This window comes from Cygnus atratus, chromosome 3, assembly GCF_013377495.2.
Source record: "Cygnus atratus isolate AKBS03 ecotype Queensland, Australia chromosome 3, CAtr_DNAZoo_HiC_assembly, whole genome shotgun sequence".
Taxonomy (NCBI): Eukaryota; Metazoa; Chordata; class Aves; order Anseriformes; family Anatidae; genus Cygnus; species Cygnus atratus.
In genome coordinates this window covers 6,570,171-6,582,447 of record NC_066364.1, presented here as the reverse complement: position 1 = coordinate 6,582,447, position 12,277 = coordinate 6,570,171, and the positions used below count along the sequence as shown (strand labels likewise).

Here is a 12,277-nt window from a genome sequence, read left to right as displayed (position 1 = left end):
AGAGGAAGCTATGGTCATTTGGGATGTTCTCAGAGTGCATATGCAATTTAACTCACTCCAGAACGCTACATAAAGGAAGCACTAAAATAACCCACCTAGGAGATTAAAGAAGTCCAGTATGGAAAGTTTTCTACATTCTCTCCTTCCAAAAAAAGATGCAATTAGAAGTGCGAGAGGAAGTTTAGGCAGGCAGGGTATAAATAACCTGAACCCATGCAGGATGCTGGAGCTGACTGAAATCTATCTTACAAAAGCAAATAAACATTTGAATTGCTCACAATTCTAAGTGCTCAGTCTTCCTGTGCTGAGCAGTCCTTGAATTCCCAGAGGGAAAAAAAAAAGCCCTCTCTGCTCTAGAGCTTCCTGAGGACAGCTTTTATTTCTTTACTAGCTTAAGGATGGAGAACGCCCTTCCAGCATCCCTCCATTTAAATCCAAAGTGAGTTGAGCACATATCTGAAGAAACTATCTGTTTTAGCAAAACCTTCATAAGAATTTTCTCCATAGGGCTCTTCATGCTGTTCTCTAAGCCTATCTGCCTTTGGGATGACTTTGGCAAAAAGCACAAGTGGAATATTAAATGCAAACCTCAACTGTTTATTTCATTGTCTTCAAACTATGAGAAGCTTGTTTTCTCACTTCATTTCCCATCTTGCTGAGAAGCTGCCTACAACAACTTAGCAGGCTAGCCAACAAACAAAATACAGCGCCAACATATCTTAGTATTGGTGCACAAAGAACAGTTCAAAATGACTGAGCAGACTTCCTATCAACTCAATATATTTTAGACAGGATCCTACCACTCCCAAGTCATAAGAGGGAAAGTGGGGAAGCATGCCTTTGAACAAGCAATCTCATAACAAGAAGGCAAATTGAAAAAAGCTAGCTCCTGAAAGTCTCCGCTAACAGCATTCACACAAAGATGCAGTGGCTCCCATGGACTCCTGCACTGAGGGATAAACCTGGAGAGAACAGAGGGAAATGCATGTGCCCTCCCTGGGACTTTACAATCAATACCCCAGCTACAAACAACAACACTTTGATAACTTTGGTTTTCTGATTCATCTGAAGTTTTGATCGAATCAGGAAAAAAAAAAAGTATGCACACAACATCTACAGTTGGATAAGCATCTCTCAGCTTTGCTACTGGGGTGGGGGAGAACCAACACATTAAAAGAAGTGTCTGTCCCTGCCCTCTTCCTGAGGACTCACTCCTTCCTGCCCTCATATCACTTTTTGCCCTGCACCAACACAATTACTTCTGGACAGGCAGAGGAAAGCAAATCAGTCAGAATTGCCTTTTCCAAAAACAGTCATAACCACAGCCAAAAAAACCAATGAATTTGGACAAAGATTTAAAAGCTTTCTTGAATCAATCTCTAGTATAAAAAACTGAAACAATGAATTACCTCAGCTGTCAAAAACTGGAAAAACATACAAAAGTTCTTGGTATACACTACGCATAATTTCAAGATAAACGCATTGCTGTTGTACTTAGGAGGGGTAAGAGTTTCCTTGAGTTCAGATCACACCAGAACCAAATTAAAGTAAGTAAATACCGTGATGTTCTCTAATACCTCCTAACTTTTAAGTTAGATTTGGAGAACAAGAGTACCCCTTTCACTATTCACTCAAACAAAAGGGGAGAATGAAAGAGGATGCAAACTGTTAAATGGTACTTTTTAGGCTTGTACAATCCGCAGGTTATGGAGACACCACTGAAGCCAAAAGCTTGGCAGCATTCACTGAAGGACATTCCCATTGGTAATGAAGCCTGACATCCAGTACAGCAATCTCAACATCCACCAAAACGTGAAGGAAAAAAAAAAGCAAAACTTAAAATATTTCTTGATTTAAAGGCTACACTCAACTAGACTCAACAGTCCTGCCCCAGATTAGATACAAAGTCTGTTACAGAAAAAAGAACTACCAGAAACTACAGTAGGTATGTATCCTACTATATCTTAAACCCCCTGGCTTTTGAAAGGACAATTTTCATGTTAGTTTGATTTTCCCTCTTTTAAAGAAAAAAAGTCAAAGCATTTGACTAGACCTTTTGGCATCCATGGTAGATAACTTACTGTGAAAGAAGTTTGAGGGGTTTTGCTTTGTTTTATAGGCAAGACCCTCTTCTTGCCTTGTCTTTGGTATCCGATGAGATGATTACAGCCTGATTACTGAACAACAATGACAAATTTTATAAACTGCCAGCATCTATAAGATTACGTTTTCAGTTTCCATACTTTCTTTTTTAAATACAGGAAACCCCAGAATAACAACACGAACCCCTACATACCTTATCTTGCTTTTTATCTTCTGGTTCACCACTGGATAATCTTGTCTTAAGTTTAACTGAGCCTTCTTTAAAGATATCTCCAAACCCAACACCTCGTATTTTCTTTGGCTGTGCTGGTCCAGATCCAGGTTCAGCTCCATTCCCTGGAGAAGCCACAGGTGAGGTAGGACCACTGAAAACAGACTCTGAAAGTGAAAAGAAAAAAAACAGTTGTTTTAATAGCTGAAATTATTTCTTTGCTCTTCAGAGGAAAAAAAATGGAAGAGACACAGCTGTATGCATTGCTCTTACAAACGGCTTATTGCAGCTACAATACCTCCCATTTTGTTCTAGCTGTATGGTTAACATAAGATCATTTGAAACAACACTCTGGCAACTAAGTCATTAGATCATTAGTAGTTCTTGCCATTTCAAACATCATCCAGGCTCCACAGTCTGTTATCATCAGCATCATGTTCTACATTAGATTTTATGAAGCATTGCTTAAGTAGTATAAAGCCATGGGTTTTGTCCAACATTTAAAAGCTTGTCACGTGCAGCAGAGCTATAGCTGCTAAAGGCTATAATCAATAACGGGCCATCATGACCCCAAAATGAGTGCACTTGTTTCAACAGCCACAACAAAGAAAACTGTGGTGCAGCAGCAGAGACTGATGTCTCTCAAGGCATCAAGTGAAGTTTTCCTATGGCTCAAAGTACCAAAAAATACCTGAAAACAGTTTCTTGTGAATTTATTTATGTTTTGGTAACACTGTGAAGTTGTGTTGCTACTTCAGTTTCTGAACTATATTACTCTTCATTCAGTTGTTTTCCTTTTTGTTCTCTAAACGGATAGCTACAAATTTCATTGACGAGAAAATTCCAAAAGACCACAGCTCAGTGAACAGAGAATTTACTTGTTCTCAGGAGTAAAGAAACATAGCAGATACTTGAGACCTTGACTGTGAAAGTACTGAGCATTAAATATAACCCTCAGGCAGGAGGGCGGGTGGTGGTGGTGCTGAAAATCATAACTTGTTAGATACTGACAGAAAATACAATCACTTCAGATTACTGCTGTTCAGTCTCCCTGGATCTCAATATTCCTGAAATAAGGTGGACACATACTCATTTGTACACTCATCTCACCAGATACCACTAATATCAGCAAAACTGAACTCTAAACAGCTGTTGAAATATTTGGGACTGCTCAAATCAAACAACTCTTGGCTTACACTACTGAAATTATTTCCAAAATTTACAAAAAAAACAATTATTTTTTTCTTTCCCATCTCTGAGCAAACCCTTAGTAGGAACAATTTCTACAGAACATCTTGCAAATGTGGATGCACATTACTGAAAAAAAATTTAAAAAGCTTTTTAGCCTTGAATATTACAGTAGACTTCTTTAAGCACTGACTAACTCCCTTCAGGACACTGCTCCCAGAGAATGCTCCCATTTCAGCAATATCATATCAAAGTTCCCCAGCCTTCAAACAAGTCTTCAAAAACATAAGGCCTCAGAAATACAGTTTCAAGGCAACAGACTAAATAATTGCCTGTAAAGCATGCACCTGCCTGGAACCCCTCAGCATTATTAGTTTGACATCTGTGCCAGGGAAGCTCGTGGAGCAGATTATCTTGAGCGTCATCACGCGGCACTTACAGGGCAACCAGGCAATCAGGCCCAGTCAGCATGGGTTTATGAAGGGCAGGTCCTGCTTGACGAACCTGGTCTCCTTCTATGACAAAGTGACACGCTTAGTGGATGAGGGAAAGGCTGTGGATGTGATCTACCTTGACTTCAGTAAGGCTTTTGATACCGTTTCCCACAACATTCTCCTCAAGAAACTGGCTGCTCGTGGCTTGGACTGGCGTACACTTTGTTGGGTTAAAAACTGGCTGGATGGCCGGGCCCAAAGAATTGTGGTGAATGGAGCCAAATCCAGTTGGAGGCCGGTTACTAGTGGAGTCCCCCAGGGCTCAGTGCTGGGGCCAGTCCTCTTTAATATCTTTATCGATGATCTGGATGAGGGGATCGAGTGCACCCTCAGTAAGTTTGCAGATGACACCAAGTTACGTGCGTGTGTCGATCTGCTCGAGGGAAGGAAGGCTCTGCAGGAGGATCTGGATAGGCTGGACCGATGGGCTGAGGTCAACTGTATGAAGTTCAACAAGGCCAAGTGCCGGGTCCTGCATCTGGGGCGCAACAACCCCGAGCAGCGCTACAGGCTGGGAGATGAGTGGTTGGAAAGCTGCCTGGCCAAGAAGGACCTGGGAGTACTGGTTGATAGTCGGCTGAATATGAGCCAGCAGTGTGCTCAGGTGGCCAAGAAGGCCAACAGCATCCTGGCTTGTATAAGAAGCAGCGTGGCCAGCAGGTCTAGGGAAGTGATTGTCCCCCTGTACTCGGCTCTGGTGAGGCCGCACCTTGAGTACTGTGTTCAGTTTTGGGCCCCTCGCTACAAGAAGGACATGGAGGTGCTTGAGAGAGTCCAGAGAAGGGCAAAGAAACTGGTGTGGGGTCTGGAGATCAAGCCTTATGAGGAGCGGCTGAGGGAGCTGGGGTTGTTTAGCCTGGAGAAGAGGAGGCTCAGGGGAGACCTCATCGCTCTCTACAGGTACCTTAAAGGAGGCTGTAGCGAGGTGGGGGTTGGTCTGTTCTCCCACGTGCCTGGTGACAGGACGAGGGGGAATGGGCTAAAGTTGCACCAAGGGAGGTTTAGTTTGGATATTAGGAAGAACTTCTTTACTGAAAGGGTTGTTAGGCATTGGAATGGGCTGCCCAGGGAAGTGGTTGAGTCGCCATCCCTGGAGTTCTTTAAAAGACATTTAGATGTAGCCCTTAGTGATACGGTTTAGTGGAGGTCTTGTTAGTGTTAGGACAGAGGTTGGACTGGGTGATCTTGGAGGTCTCTTCCAACCTAGACGATTCTGTGATTCTGTGATTTAAACTACTGTTCAGCTACAGGCTGCTTCTGTCTTAGCTATACAGCCTGAGCCACAAAGGAGTGGCTAAATTAAAAACTGCCTTAAAAACAACCCAAGGAATACATGTTTGATCTAGTGTCCATTTTAGTATTTGTTAGACAGCACATGAAAAATATTTTATTCTTAGAATCAAATATAATAGGATGGTACTACAACCACAATGTTCCGAATTATATGAGATTTTAAATGATTTTGCTAAGTGCTTACAACAAAACAGAATACCACCTGCGTCATCCAGAGCGTCCTGTGTTTCTCCATCATCTGTCGATTCCAATTCTTTCACAAAGTTAGAAGGAAACAGCCCTGACTTGCCATTTAGTGTTCCACTCCACCAGCCTTCTTCTACCTGTACAGAAATATTTTGCACGTTACTAATTAAGCAAAAAGGAAACTAAAATACAACACCTGTTGCAACATTTAAATACAGCAATCTAAGCAATTTAAGAAATTTAAAAAATTTGTATCTATTGAATTCATTTTTAAAACTTTACGACCAATTTTGTGAAAGCTCAAATGAACAGTTTCTCTTTAAAAAACTACCAAAGACATGGAAACAGTAGGCAAAAAGAAGAACAAGAAAATCATTTATTGTCACTTCCACCTCCACAGTGATGATCCCAGAATGTAAGTCCTATGCCACTTAACCAAGAAGAGCAGCAAAACGTCCATCAACTTTCTCAAGAGCAGAGGGAATAACAAGCATCAGCTATTTAATAGAAGAAAATATTAACTTGTTTATGAAATAAAGACAATTTTCAGCCTAGCTTTCTAAGGCAATCTGTTGCTGCCAAACTGTCCTGTTCAGTTTCCAGTCCCATTTCCATTAATCCTGTATCTATTGACCAACTTCAACCAATTTTGAAACTTGTGTCTTCTGATCAAAGATAATTTCTACAGATGACGTTGAGTAGAAAAGAGAAAAGTCCTTAGGGACATCACAGCTTAGTTTTCCGTGAGTCTGTTATCCATTCCTTCTGGATGGAAACAGCTGGCTGAAGAGCAGATGCCTAGCTCTAGGTCAGCTAGAAGATATGGAAACTTTCCCATCTGAGTTGGCTGACCAACGAAGGTAGCCAAGATGCCTGAGTTTTGTGGTCCTAAGGGTACAAGTCCATTGGATGCTAAATTGTTAGCTTTGCTATTCACAAACCAACTCACTTTTGTACTAGAAATAAACCTGTTCAGGTTTGTTTTAAGGACTCTGTGATGCTCTGTTAAGTGCTTGGATGCCTGGTGTTATTCACTCTAAAATATTTAATGAAAGGCTCATTGGGAATACGACACCATTCAAAACACAGGGAAAAGCTGGGCGCACGTAGGTGATGTGTGAAAATATGATGCCGGAAGACTGAATAATAGTGTTTTGTTGTTTTTTTTTTTTTTTTTAAAATGAACAGATTTGAAGATATCTGGAATGATGTGAAGGTAATTTGCCCAATGAGCAATATTTAAAATTGAGACAAGATCAACTGATATGAAATATTTTGAAATTTTTCTGCTTTAAGGCTGGAAAGCTGTTTTTAGAACAGAAAGAAAAGCAACAGAATAAGACAGCAGCTGTTTACGTAATCTTTTTATAGCCTTGCTTTGTAGGACACTACACCTGACACACAGACATAATTTTTAAACCCTAGCTTACCTCCAGGCAGGCAGAATGCATGCAAAGCCTGGCAGCTACAGAGACAGACAGGCAGTGGAAAAAAACATTTTTCTTTTTAAAGACATCCTAGCTATCAAATATAGCTTCGTTGTGGATGGTTTAAATATGGAGACTGGTCCAGCAAATCAAATTTCAAGCATAGATTCCTGACAGATGCTGATCAGGCTCCAGCACCTCATGCTTTACATAATACATGACAAAAAACTAAAATTAAAATGCTCTGAATCACACATACTACCAAAGAGCCATGAGAAAGGGTCTTTTCATGCTTGTGATACAGAAAGAGATTAAAGCATCCCTTTATTTTCTGCCATGAGAAAAGGTCAGCAAAGCACTTTACAGACTTGCGAGGCAAAACAATGCCAGTTCAGAGAGAGGCAGGAATAGATTAAACGTTTTCTGAGCATATGTCAGTCTCCTCACCATGCTGTCCTTAAAAAATGATGACATACAAACCAGTGTTACCAGCGAATGCATCTTTAATCAACATTAAAGAATAGATGAAGAAAATAAAAAGGTTCTATGTGGCTTGGTGAAGAGCAACTGTGTATTTCTGAATGCTAACACTAATGACGACAATTTCAGGACATCTTCCATTTCAAAACCGTACTACAGGATACGATTTCCACAAGAGGGAGATACAGCTCTGGTACAGCATCGGTACTTTTTCTGAATTCCATCTAGTTGCTGCTATAAAAAGATGAACACTCAGACTTCTGAACAAAGGGGGAAAAATGACTGAAACAAACACTTTTACCAGTCTGAACTACAAAAAAAATATCAGCTGTTGAGCCCCTCATGAACTTAGATTATGCAATACAAATACAATACTATTTTAAAAAAAAAAGCATTTTTTTGAACTGGTATTTAGTTCTGCAACTGGCAGTAATATGGAAAAAGATATGAAGGAGAAACAAAAGGTTTAGAGAAATTATACCGTTATCACGTGCACTCTGTGTATCCTGTATGCATAACCCACAAGTTCTGTAAACCAAAGGCCCTGATGATTCAACCACGTAGCACAAAGGCCTTCCTCCCTGCTCCTGAACCTTGTAACCTGCTCTCTTCAAAATTAGTCATTTATCTTCTGAAGCCATGACCTCCACTTTTAATTTCACGATCATTCCTGTAAATGACTAACTATTCAATTTAGGAAAACAATTGCAAGTGCTACACCTGATAACACTGCTCTGTTATCAGGTATAGCTAGTACAACTTATTCCTCTGAGCAGGTGATTTTGCTTTATTATTTTCTCCAAAGAAATGACCAAGTGCTCTCTCAAAGTAATAATCCTAAGTTACCTGTAAATTTAAGTTACCTGTTATATAAATAGCACCTTTTATATATAAATGAAAGCAAGAATCACTTCACAGTAGTGAAGACAAGTTATCCACAACTGATAGTATTTTCTATGATTCTTCACATTTCTGGCCATAGAATCACAGAATGGTTTGGGTTTGAAGGCACCTTAAAGCCCATTCAGTTCCAGCCTGGAACTACAAATACTACGAATACATATTTTCATATCATTGTTTTTGTTGTCTTTGTTGTTTTTAAACAAAGATGTGTTCCTTGCACCCATTCTGAGAGAGAGATTACTGCACAAAACTGTCCTAGGCCAGCTGTTTTCACGAAGTTCTGTGGAAACATACCAATTTCATGAAGTTTACTTTTTTTTTTTTGAAAGCCAGGTGAGGTATATGAAAGGAAGGAGCACGGGCACAGAAATAAACATGAGAACAGAAACAACAAACCATGTCCCCCCAAAAAATCGTTTCTATCTAGGAAACCAGATGAATAATTGCCTTGATCTTTTTGTTTTGATTAGCTATTTGGTCTTCTCTGATACATCATACTGAGCACCCCTCCCAAAATAATTCTGAAAGTTAACATGTGAGACTCAAAACAGCAGCTCCCAAAGCAGTTTACTGCTTGAATGGTATCCAGTGATATCATTCTGCCTATTGACTGGTACAATGTAAGCATTTATGAAGCCAGGACTGCTCCATACAGGTGCTACCCACAAATTAAATTGATGAATGAGGTTACCCAGGAGTACTCCTTTAAAAAAAACACTCTCACACAATGAAATTTGAGACTGATTTTGGTGAGCAGGTTTAACAAGTCACTTGGTTTTATTCAAAGCTAACAGAACAAATTCTACCAATCATTAGTTCAATTGCATCTGAAAGCATAATTATCTGAAAGTATGATTATTTCCTTGCTATGAGAATGGAAAAATCATTCCTGGAAAGTATCAGGATCCTGGAGAGTTAGCACTCTCTTCAAATGAAGTCATCCGAGTAAAAGATGCAATCTCAGAGCTACTTTATTAAGAGCACCAACAGACACATGGCTAGAAAGAAATATTAAATCTTTTTCCTTTCTTGGATTCTCAAGGAAACAGCAAGGAGGGGCTGTACCAATGGAGGCCAGAGTATGCTGTACAGAAGTTTTTCATCCAGTTCTGAAAGGATCCTTCCATGATCGCTCTGGTCTTTTCCACAGGTTCTCTGACAGATTTAGCTCCTGTAAGAGATACTCTTCCCACATATTCAAGCCTCTCACAACACAAGTTGCTATTGAATGGAACAGGTATCAAGGAGGTGTATAGTTAGGAAAAAGACAATAACTCCCCCACAAAGCCCCTTTCAGATGCACAGGGTGATTGCCATCGAGTTCTGAACATCAATACCAAGCTTTAATTGTATTCTTACTCAGTGGAAAATTAAATGGAAATAACACATTGCCAACTGCATTTGTAAGTTGCCTATTTTTGTGCAAGTTGTTAGAAGTATATCGTACAAGAGGCATAGTTTTTGTTGTACTGAATGCTGTTACTATTAGTTCAAAGTTTAAATGATGAAAGACTTTGGACAAAAGCACCAAACTGGAAAATCAGGTCAAATAGCATTTTTCACCTAAACCAAGTTTAGGTTTATGTCATGTTAAAGGCAAATGGTCAAAGAATTTTAGTATAAGCATCCTAAAAGCAAGGATCACATTGACAGAGCCAAGGAACCGTGGAAGTCTTTTGAAAAAGAAATCAGTGTACTGAATTACAATTTATTGCTGTGAAGATGAAATACTTCCCCTAGTATTTGTTGATTTAGGATAAGAACCTGGGAGGAATAACTCCTAAACTATTAGCTTTACCCTCTGATATACCAACTCCTTTGCTATTTTCCAACATCCTTGTATTTCAAACATTACAAAATAAATTTAAAAAAAAGTCACTTTTGACCACGTGAAGACACAACCAGCTCTGTGAAATGGCTTACCTCTTCACTGATGTCGATCACATCCCCCACCTTGAGTTCCAGCTCATCCTCATTCTGCGGGACGTATTCAAAGAGCACTTTACATTGCCTCTTCTTGGACTCTGATACAAAGGAAATGGAGAAAATAATATTTTAAAATGAAAACTCATTTTTCCTGTTTCCAAGTATCAAATGCGACCAGAATACCAGTAAACCACCCCAAAAAGCTATGTAAGCTTCTGCTTCTGTTTTTCCAGTTTGTTTGTGTCACTTCAGCCTAACAAGTTATACCTTAAACGTAGCTTGAAAGCCATCAAGTGTCTCACACTATGAGTTACAAATAAGCCAACACTAGACAGACAATTACTAACTGCTATAAAAAAAAAAAAGACATGTTGACTCAAGCAAGTCCCCAGTACAATGACTTTCAAGCTATTTCCTGACTGAAATCTGCAAAGATGACAATAGCTGCCAGCTGCAGTGTTAGCACTTGATTGGAAAAAAATCTGCAAGTTTCAGCCTCCAGTCTTTAAGCAATCCTGCCCCTGTTGAAGCAAAAATATGTATCAAAGGCTTGATATACATCACACTGTTTTCTTAAAGTGGTAAGTCTTACAGGAGCTATACTCCTGTAATTTCTGTACTCCCTCTTACATTTTGCACTCTGTCCATACTCAAACTTCGACAGATAAGATTAGCTGCATAAAAATAATCCAGACATAGGCACAGATTGATCCTTGTCTTCTTACAGCAGTGTTGAAATTCCAAAGTCAGAAGTTTAGAAGATCGCCACACCCAGCATCCTCAGTACAGAACAAGCCAGACATTTGAGTAATACGTAACATCTAAAATTTCTGAGAGGGATCACTAAATTAAGACTTTTCTACGTGCTGCTATATGGCCTCTGCTTTGGAGAGCTTAAAGTCAAGAAGCAAAAACATGAAGCTCTACGGGTTATTTCTAAAAACGTGTAATAGTTCACATAATACACCCTTCTTTCAAGTCAACAGAAGTTTATACAGCAGCCAGGAAGGACTATTATGTAAACAGCAATTGAAATAAACAGTTCACTGGCCTCTACTACTGCCTACAATGCTTTTGGGGTTCCTCCTTTGAATAAGATATATACCAAAAAGAATAAATTAAAGAGTCACACAGTCATTTGGTATACATCTGATTTCAGCTTTCCTTTTCATAATGTAGTTCTCTCTAAAATAGGGTAAAAAAACAGATTCATTTTGAATCTATAACTCTCCCTCCCCTGCAAGCTGTTTTCAGTGGTATCTACTTCATAGAGTTCCAGTTTTGAAAATCCCTAGATTAACCGAAGAAGCTAACTGCTCAGTTCAGAAAACAATACTCCAGCCTCACGCAATACTGGGACTGTTGGGCTGGCAGCTGCCAGGCAGTTCTGTCCTTTTCCAAAAAAAACTTCTCTCTCATTACTTTTTGTTTTCTACGCAGTAAACTAAATTTAGCCCTTTGTTACACAATTTAGTACACCTCCTGTATTTTCATCTTCCTGAATAAACGCAGCAATCTAACTGATAGGAATATCGCCTGTAGCTTTTCCCACCCGATAGAAAATACATGTGTTCAGCGAGAGCTGCATGAGACCAGCACATGGGGCTTTCTAGACAGAGGAAAACCTACCTTGTCACACATGGGGAACTTGCTACTAGTTTTAAAGAAGCTTAACTTTTGTTTTTGATGTTGTAAACCTCATTTTGCCAGGTTAGGAACTAGAAACTGAAAGATGACTAAATGCTCCAAAAACCTTTTGAACGGAGTGAGTGATTGCCCAGGCAAAGGCAAAAGAAAACAGCAAACAGAATCTGCAGAAGCTGTTTAAACAGCCTTCCCAGAAAGAGGGAACAGCAAGCAAAATGGAAATGCAGACACTGCCCTTATGCCAAGTAAACATTTGTGTGTTTCAAGGAAGGTTCCTGAACACGGTTTTGTACTAGAAAAATGAGTCTAGCCATAGCGCTGCTAATTTTGAGATCAAATTGTAGGCACCATACTGATCATGGCTACGCAGCAATCAGCATGAGGCAAAGAGCCCTGTTGAACACAGGATTATTCCAAGA

The 12,277-nt window shown here is 39.6% G+C and overlaps 1 protein-coding gene across 2 annotated transcripts in view; it reads right to left on the bottom strand.

The window, feature by feature from the left end:
• Positions 1-12,277, bottom strand: part of CD2AP (CD2 associated protein) — a 75,003-nt gene that overhangs the window by 23,110 nt on the left and 39,616 nt on the right. For both annotated transcript variants that reach the window (XM_035560131.2, XM_035560132.2), the window contains exons 4-6: positions 10,209-10,309; positions 5,492-5,612; positions 2,297-2,481 (exon numbers count right to left, since the gene is read on the bottom strand). In XM_035560131.2, coding sequence (XP_035416024.1) covers positions 2,297-2,481; positions 5,492-5,612; positions 10,209-10,309 — 407 coding nt within the window. The remainder of the gene's footprint in view (positions 1-2,296; positions 2,482-5,491; positions 5,613-10,208; positions 10,310-12,277) is intronic.